The sequence below is a fragment of the Aulonocara sp. 'chitande type north' Nkhata Bay genome, linkage group LG4 (assembly GCF_057382095.1).
Source record: "Aulonocara sp. 'chitande type north' Nkhata Bay isolate Kocher_YH1m ecotype deep benthic linkage group LG4, A_spYH_male_GT1.1, whole genome shotgun sequence".
Classification (NCBI taxonomy): Eukaryota; Metazoa; Chordata; class Actinopteri; order Cichliformes; family Cichlidae; genus Aulonocara; species Aulonocara sp. 'chitande type north' Nkhata Bay.
This window is the reverse complement of record NC_141347.1, coordinates 20,336,552-20,345,490: the sequence shown is the minus strand read 5'-3', so window position 1 is coordinate 20,345,490 and position 8,939 is coordinate 20,336,552. Positions and strand designations below refer to the sequence as shown.

Below are 8,939 nucleotides of genomic sequence, written 5' to 3'. Positions count from 1 at the left end.
GTGATTTAAGTAACTTTGAATATTGGTGCCAGACAGGCTTTCTAAGTAGATCAGAAACTGCCGATCTACTGGGATTCCCCAACACAAGCATCTCTAGGGTTTAAATGGTCTAAATAAAAAAGAGAAAATATCCAGTTCCCTGGATGAAAATGCCTTGCTTATGTCATTGTTCATATCAAGCTGATAGGAAAGCAACAGTAACTCAAATAGCCACTCATCACAACTGATGTACGCAGAAGAGCATCTTTGAACACACAACAGATGGGCTAAAGCAGCAGAAGATCAAACTAGGGGCTGTTTTTGTTGGCCAAGAACAGGAAAGTCTGGAAAGTCTGTAAAAATGTTGGATGGTCAGATGAGCCTCAAATTCTGCTTTGATTATAGAATTTGGCATAAACAGCATCAAAGCATGAATCCATCCTGCCTTGTAAAGTGGTTCAGTCTGCTGCTGGTGATATAATTGTGTGGGGGATATTTTCTTACTAAACTTTGAGTGTCTCAGTACCAATCGATCATCTTTTAAATGCCATGCTGCCATGTCCATCCCTTTAGGACCACAGTTTACCATCCTCTGGTGGCTCCTTCCTGTGAGCTAATGCTCCGTGTTATAAAGCTCAAGTCTCTAATTGGTTTCATGAACACGATAATGAGTTCACTGCACTCAAATGGTCTCCACAGTCACCAGATCTCAATTGAGCGTCGCTGGGATGTGGTGGAATGGTCGGATCTACATTAGTAGATTAGTAGCTGGGAAATCTGCTGCTACTTTGTGACGCTACCATGTTATTATGAACCAAAATCTCTGAGAAATGTTTCCAGCATCTTGTTGAATCTATGCTAAGAAGAATTAAGAGACTTCTGAAGGCAAAAGGGGATCCAACTCCGTACTACCAAGGTGTACCTAATGCAGTGGCTGTGACTGTTTATGTTGAAGTTTGAGTGTTGCATGTATTACCAAACTTTTTACATATAAAGCCAAGATGAGAGAAAAGCCAAATGTGATTTATATTAGTTTTGTTATTTCATATACAATTAATATTCTCGTGTCCCTCCAGATTTATTTTGGGGGTCCAGACCTCCAGGTTCTGAACTGTTGCAATACCCTAAAAAAGGCTATTTCTCACTAATACAAAAAGTAGCTTATCATGAACCTGTGCTTTGCTTACGTGGCGAAATAGTCATAGAAGAAGACTTTGTGGGGAATGAGTGAAGAAAGAGCGAAAAAAATTACAGCCAAAGGTCGTTCTCTTCAAGGCAGACGATAGCGGTGCACACAAAAGCCTCAAATTCGCCATGCACGCTCACATGTGCACGCAAGTGCACTTTTGACCTCGGTTTCACCTTTGTCAGCCCAAAGAGCTCAAAGCAGCTGGGTGGAGGAGAATTCTGACAACACGCTGAAACTGAAACTGTATGCCCACATAATCCTGGGCCACAGAGGGTCGAGTGGGTTCAGGGGGAAAGAGAGGAATGAGGAGCAAATGAGAGATACTGTGACTATAAAAAAAAAACACCAATAGAGAGAAGAAATGTTTCAGTGATACAACGTAGGTCAAAACAAAGCTCAAATCCATCTTAGAGAGAGTGATGGAAACACCATTGTCACACTTTATTGAAAAAAAAATGCAACCTGCCACATATACCGTATTCTTTTACTGTACAAACATGAGACGCAATAACAAGAGACTGCTTTGCTGATTGTCAGAACATACAGAGCGAGCCCTACAGCACACACAGACAGACACTGAAGATGAATCACGACACTGTGTGGAAAGACTGTGGTCGTGAATGAGAACAGAAATCCACTTGCTGTCATACATTATATCAATATTGGTTGGATTATGGCATGTATAACTCCTCTCCACACACATTGTGCACCCAACGTGTGTGAGCATGTGTATGACAGCTGTCCCTGTATGTGTAATAATCCTCGGTAAGCTCCATGGCTCCCACAGTCTCTTCCACTAGATCCTCCAGAGCATCTCTGACCTCAATGTGTGCTTCTCTGACACTCCCTACAACCTACAATACACCACACAAACTGCTCAAGCTGTAGGTGAGAGATACCATGACTCCAACTACTGTCTTCTTGCAGTGGTCAAGCAGGGCTGTCACTTACAGAATACATACATACAGATATTTAGCTTCATATGCAATCTCTACGAGTGTACTTGCATGGATCCTCTTATATTGAAAAGCTGAACATTAAATAGTTCAATGTTATGGTAAATACGCATACTTTTAGTTTTTGTATTGTGAGAGGATAGATGCCATTCTGTTGTTTGTAAGTAAAATAGAAAGCTATAGGGAGTAGCTGGCTAACTTAGCTTAGCACAAATACATTAACAGCTAGCCTAGTGATGTGCAGTTAAAGAGATAAAAACAAAAGCGTTTTGGCTCTCATCTTTTGTCCAGTTTGTCTCAAAAGCTCATTAAAAAGAAAACATATCATTAAAATAGACCACACAAGTTAATTAGTGGGCTTTCTAGGTGAATTTGTTCCTTCCGGACACAGTTGCTTTATATCTGGCCGGAAGCAGGAAAATGTACAGAGTTGCGCAACAGACTTGAGCCACCCTTCATTTTTTCACATTTTGTTTTCATAGACCCAATTTTCTTGTAATTTTTCTCTCTTCTTTTGAAATTGGCTGCTTTTTCAATCATTTTCAGTCCAGTCTTTGTACCTTCTTTTTTTTGTTAAGCACTTAAAACTGACCTATGACTCATTCAAGCTTAAAAAAGGCATCTAACTCAAGGGATAAACCAATCTTGTATGTAGACATGACAGACAACTTAGCAAAGAACCAGTTTAAAATGATATCTTTAGACACTTTGTTACTTTCAACCTATCGAGAAAAAAAAGAAAAGAAGAAAGAAATGACAAGAAAGCTATCCAGTCGTTAAGTGATGACGTCACGAATCCTACTTCCGGGCCTAAAGTAGTCTGCGTTTAATATGGCTTTTGTGTTGTTAACATGTTTAATGTTTTGTATTTTCTTCTATTTAATCTCAAAAAGCTCCTAAAACAGTCAGTGATCACTGTTGGGATCCCTCGGCTTTTATTACCGCTAATTATTTATCTAAGCTCAGTTTTTAAAACCTTACGATGTAACTACAGCCCAGCCTATGCAGCAGTATATGAATGACTAACTTTGTATTGTGGATGGATTATCTCAGTTGTTCTCCTGGCTGAAGTTTGGTCCGTTTACAGCATCCTGCCATGTGATTACATTTGTTCCTGACCACCGAGAACACTCACGTTAACTTTTATCGAGTGGACAAACGTTAGTGTGTGCTCACATAGCTGTGTCGCTAGCGGTCACGTAGCACATCATTATATACCAGCTAGCCAAACTTCAGTAACCCTACAAACGTCACTGCTGTTTAGTTTTCTGTCTTCATTTATGTTGGAAGTGATAACAGAGCCGTACGTTTGAATTTGTTTCCAAAGTCCCGCAGTCAGGACATGCTATATTGTATTTAGATGGAAGCTAGCGAGCTAACTTCCTGCTAATTTCTACTCCGTTAAATTTCATAAATTCCGTTTTCATGGATGCCTGGATGATAAACTCAATGTTACACCTGGTAGAGCAGAACGCTGATCATTTTATTACAGATGAAAGACTTTAGACAGTTTTTCAACTCTCAGTGATGCCATAGTGATCATTTGACTTTGGGACCTGCAGCGAAGTTTGAGCCCAGTGACGTCAGACTTAAAGACCGGATTAAAAGAATTCAGGCTATGTTGAAAAATAAAGGTGGTCATACAAAATACTGACTTACAATCTCATCAGAATTTTTGCCTTACATACTGTATTTACAAGTATATTTGCATGTTTTGTTAAATCACTGCATACATTTCCTATTTTCCTAGCAAAATGTAGAAAAAAATGAAAGGTGGCTCAGGGGTTTCTCCCAGCACTGTCACAAAATATTGACCTTCCTTGAGCACAAATCAACTTGATAAACTTCACATTTACAAGACAATACTATAGTTAATACTGACTGATTATTAGCACGTGGCCAGCAATTACATTTCCCTTCCAAAGCTACTTATAAAATGATGCTGAGCTTCATACCTTCATATTTAACAACTTACCTTTGAATCAAAGTCCAACAAAACATAACTAGCTCATAAAGTGTAGGCCACTTCACATTAAATCTGAATAATGCTGTCTAATACAAATACATCTTCAAATTATCTAAAGTTTATTTTCTCCACTTCATTTGAATTATTTAATGTTTCTGGGACATTTTAAGATGATGAATGAAGTCTGGATAAACATCTATTCCGTTTAGTGTCAAAAGGGGGTATCTATTCATGGTGTAAGTTCGCCCCCTGCTGTACACATCGAGCCTTCAATAACAACAACAAAACTCATCCCTCACACTATTTCCCCTGAGAAACTCCCTCACTTTTCATGCCTATTATTTCCTTCAATAACACAATTAATAATAGTGGTGCCTCCCTTTGTTATGCATGTGTGCACTGGAGCACTTTGTAAATAGAGGTTAGTGGTGATACACTTATTACGACTAATGGTTAAATAACAAGTAGGGGATTCGTAAATCAAAGTAATCGACTCAAAGTAAAGGTACGAATACACGTAGGATACACTATGCTCAACTATCATTTTCTTTATCAGTGGTTACAATCAAACATGGGATCAATGGGCTGAAGGTGGAGGGTCTCAACTCTTTCACAGTGATCTTCTGTCAAACTTTGGGCTTCTTATGACTTCTGTGGGACAAAATCCCCACATTATCCACAATCATTCATGTCACAGTGTCCTCAAAAATCTCTCAAACGCAGTCCACGATAATGGGATACTGTTTAATCATAGTCGCTTATACTTTTTAAATATAAAAATAGCTGTCAAAAAGAGTCTCTAGGAGTAGGGAGAATGGGATAATCAAGTAAAGACAAAGGCAAATTTGTGAATATTTGACTGCACTTTCCCCAAGGACAGCAGTACATGTAAGGACAAAGTTCCCTTCTGAGCATATTTTTTGCAGTCACAAAGTCATATAGCACTTCCTTTATGCTGGACTTGAACGAAAAGGAACTATTAAGTCACTTAAGAAGTAAAATCCTTCGAACAGTTCTGTCACATTAAATCCCAGGATGAAAATATCTTCTGTTTGAAGGGTTATTTTGGTTCTTTGTCTAAGAAGAAGAGAATCTGTATATCAAGAGGATAAGTCTCCCATTCAGGGATCTGCATAAATCTCTGTCCTTTGTCGTGTCCTTAGAGCAGAATGTCTCAGAAATTGCTGAAGAGCTCATGCTTCTTCGTCCAGTCCATCTGCGGGGCCTTCCTCTTTTCTTTACCACGGACCTTCCTCTTTTCTTCTGCCGCCGTAGCACTGAGACTCAGGCCCATCTCGGCAAAGGGGTCAGACAGCTGGCCACCTTCATCATCTGCCAGCTAGAAATGATGAGACAGACAGATGCAAACAAAGGATTAGGGTAGAGGCTTTTATGTGGAAATACAAAGCCCAAACATGTCACTGTGCACGAATGCTCACATCTACCTGCGTGCTGTTGCCCTGGCTGCTGAGGTCAGAATGCGTGGACCGGATGGACTGAGTGGTAGAGCTGCCATTGATCTGAGGACTGGGGGAGCCATTGGATATGGATGGACCGTCATAGTCTGCGAAAACATTCACATATGAAGGAAGTGTTTTCCAAGCCCACGGCTTATTTGACATAGTGCTTGTCTTTACTTTTGTCATTATTTGATAATAATTGTTCAAAAAAAAATAACTTTACATAGGAAGATACCCCAAATTATTTGTTTGTGTATGCTAGACTTTTTAGTCAGTGCTAAGCAGATGACCTGAACAAATTAAAGCCAAATTAGTCTGGCTGTAAAAAGCAGCGCTCCACTGCCACCACTCTTTTAAAGGTGTATAATGATCTTTTTATGGCGTCTTATGGATTTTACTTCAGTGCAGTTTTTAATACCATTAACTGTAACATTTTACTTTATAGGCTTAAGGTTTTAGCTGGTATCGCTGGCTCTGCGTTAGATTGGGTTTCCTCTTACTTATCTGATAGGTCTTTCTCTGTTAGGGTTGGCAAGTGCACCTCTAACATTGCCTCCCTAAACTGTGGGACTCCACAAGGTTTAGTCATGGGGTAATTAGTATTTTTCTTTCTAAATCCTAAATACTTTAGCTGGCATCCTTCAATCTTTTATTGATTTTTCTTATCAAATGTTTTTACATCGATGACATTCAGCTTTATATCCCTTTAAAACCTCACCAGCTGGACAGGTGAGGTTCCCCTAGTCCACTGTTTAACACAGATTAGTCATTAGCTCTCTACCAATTGCTTTGTTTTAAATATCACCAAGACCAAGACCAAGATCATAAAATATGCCAGGCTCAACAATTCTTCCCTGGGCTTTAACTTGGATGAAAAATCTTTATCTTTATTGCCTTTTTCATTTAAAGAACATTTCTAAATTGCAACATATGGTCTCCTCAGGTGAACGGGAGAAAAATATTCATCCATCTGTGCCATTGTGTTTAGATTACTGTAATGCCATGTTTACATTCTTGGACAAATCATCTCTTTCACCTCTCCAAGCGATATAAAATACTGTGGCCATCCTGTTAAAAGGTTCTAGTAAGCTCACATTACTCCCATTTTATCCTCTTTACATTGGCTCCCAAGAGATTTTAAAATTCTTATATTTACAAACAGAGCACTAAATGGCCAGGCTCCAGATTATTTATGTCATCTACCTACAAATTGCACTGCTGCTTGATGTCTTCATTCACAGGCTCTGAATTTGTTAGTTTTCCCTGTACATGACTAAATAGATGAGAGGGGATGACAAAGCCTTTCAGCCTGTGGCACCAAAACCGTGGAACAATCTATTACTACAAGTTGACTCCGTAGAGTCTTTTAATAAGTAGTTAAAGCTTTTTTGTTTAAACAGGCTATCTTTGTGACTGTCTTCTAACAAAGAAGAAAGCTCTATCTAGTTTATAAAAACTATAAACATCTTTTTTGAAAAAATGTTCACCAAAATAATGCAATAAAATATCTGCCATGTGCTTCCTCAACAGGGCTTCTTGGAAATTCAAGCCCATCAAATAGCCTGATGTAGCACAATCCCACCTTTTACATGGCTGACTGTGGGGATCAATCCCCTCCTCTTGAAGTGCTCGTCTGTTTCTGGATCCACCACCAACAGCCAGGTTTCATCTCCCCCTTTCTTGATGAAGGCCACCACCTCTGCATGCCGCATGCCCTCGATGTTAACGCCATTAACCTGGAAAACACACACACACACACAAAAGAAAGGTTGCTTTTGTTTAAAAGAATCATGCTTTTACATGTTATTCTTTTTAACTTTTCCATCCAGGCTTATGACAGCTTTAAACTGAATTTCTTAATAGTTAGCTATACAGTGAATAGTACTCTCTATTTTGGACTGAACACCTGCTAACCTTCTGACCCTTGAGTAAGTTACTATTCATGCTATTATGAAGACCTGTTTTGTAAACAGCTAATGCTCAGTCACAGTCCCAGCTACACGAGTAACTGTAACTATAACCAGCAACATGAAGTTATCTACACTCCCATGAAGTGTCTTTTGGGCAATCTGGGCAAATGGGATGGGAACACGGACAGCCCTCATTACAGTGTTGAGGTCCTTATTCAACTTTGTCATCACTGTCCCATAAAAAAAAATACACACAGACATGGCATGTATAGTTTGATGATTCAAGACTCCCTCAAAACATGATTTTCCTTGATTCGACCCAGGGTCATTTTGGGTCACTTTAGGAATAGTCATAAAATTTTAGCCTAAAGGAATGACATTTAGGGTATTTTGACTTCTGCTGAAATGTCAGTTTTTAAGGGACAGTACAGTATAGAAGTCTGTGCTACCTCATTCAAACAGCAGGGGGAGCCATGCAGCCACAAACTAATTGCACAGAGTTTATTTTTCAGGGGGCCTGAAAAATGCAACAATTCTACTACCTCTTGAATTTCTGCAACAGCGATTAAGCAAAGCTTTTTTCTTTACATCTGTACGTACGTGTGGCCATGGATGCAGCGTGACGTAACAGTGTGGAAAGCACACATCCACATCTACTCTTGTGTGACGTCGCCCTTGCTTTCTACACTTCACTTGCATAACACAACAGTCTGTTGTTGCCTCATCTTATCTAGATGCTGTGTTTTGAAAACTTTGAGTAGACCGTGGCTTCTCAAAAGGCAGCAGTTGCGGCATGCCGAGTTAGTGTCGGTACACAATCAATTATTGATGGCTCTCCTTGGCTCTGGCTATAGTGCAAGTTTCAGGTGTCAGTGTACTGAAGGGAAATTTGTGTAAAATTTCACTGCTTATGATAGAGGAGGATGGAAAATTTGAGCTTTAAAAAATAAAACTGTAGACAAAAAGGTACAATATGACAGACCAGGAAACAGAAAATGAAGGGAAGGGCAAAGAGAGTAGATGGAAATGAAATGTAGAGAGAGCAGGATCAACAGATGGAAAAATGTGAACCTCTCTACATCAAAAAATCACAAATGCAGGACTTATGTCAGCCAGAGGGACAGACAGACAGTTTGAATCCGAGAGAACAAACATCTTTGTATTTGGCCAAACAACAGGTGTTGTGTCATGTTTCACAGACTTCATTAACAGTCCATCCCACACAAGACAATACACTCTGTTCTTTGCCCACTGAGCTCATTAATACAGGCTGTAGAAACGTGCAGAAGCTTATTTCTCATGGGACAAACCCTTGTGGGACCTCTTGATACTCTGACTGTGCGTTTCTGAGGTCCTGCCACCTGCAGTTCACGTTTTTCATGCTATTTGCACATGTGGGTCTAACCTTGGACTGATCGAAACAAACAATTTTAAATGCATCCACACATCTGAGAATATGACGCATGTGATACTGTGAGT

At 39.5% G+C, this 8,939-nt stretch overlaps 1 protein-coding gene across 2 annotated transcripts in view; it reads right to left on the bottom strand.

The window, feature by feature from the left end:
- Positions 1-1,585: 1,585 nt before the first annotated feature.
- LOC147332439 (Na(+)/H(+) exchange regulatory cofactor NHE-RF2) overlaps positions 1,586-8,939 on the bottom strand; it is a 38,693-nt gene continuing 31,339 nt past the window's right edge. The window contains exons 4-6 of one of the 2 annotated variants that reach the window (XM_086288973.1): positions 7,133-7,286; positions 5,530-5,654; positions 1,586-5,429 (exon numbers count right to left, since the gene is read on the bottom strand). In XM_086288973.1, the coding sequence (XP_086145099.1) occupies positions 5,265-5,429; positions 5,530-5,654; positions 7,133-7,286 (444 nt within the window). In that variant the 3' untranslated portion in view covers positions 1,586-5,264. The remainder of the gene's footprint in view (positions 5,430-5,529; positions 5,655-7,132; positions 7,287-8,939) is intronic. The other variant, XM_086288975.1, reaches the window with a different exon arrangement.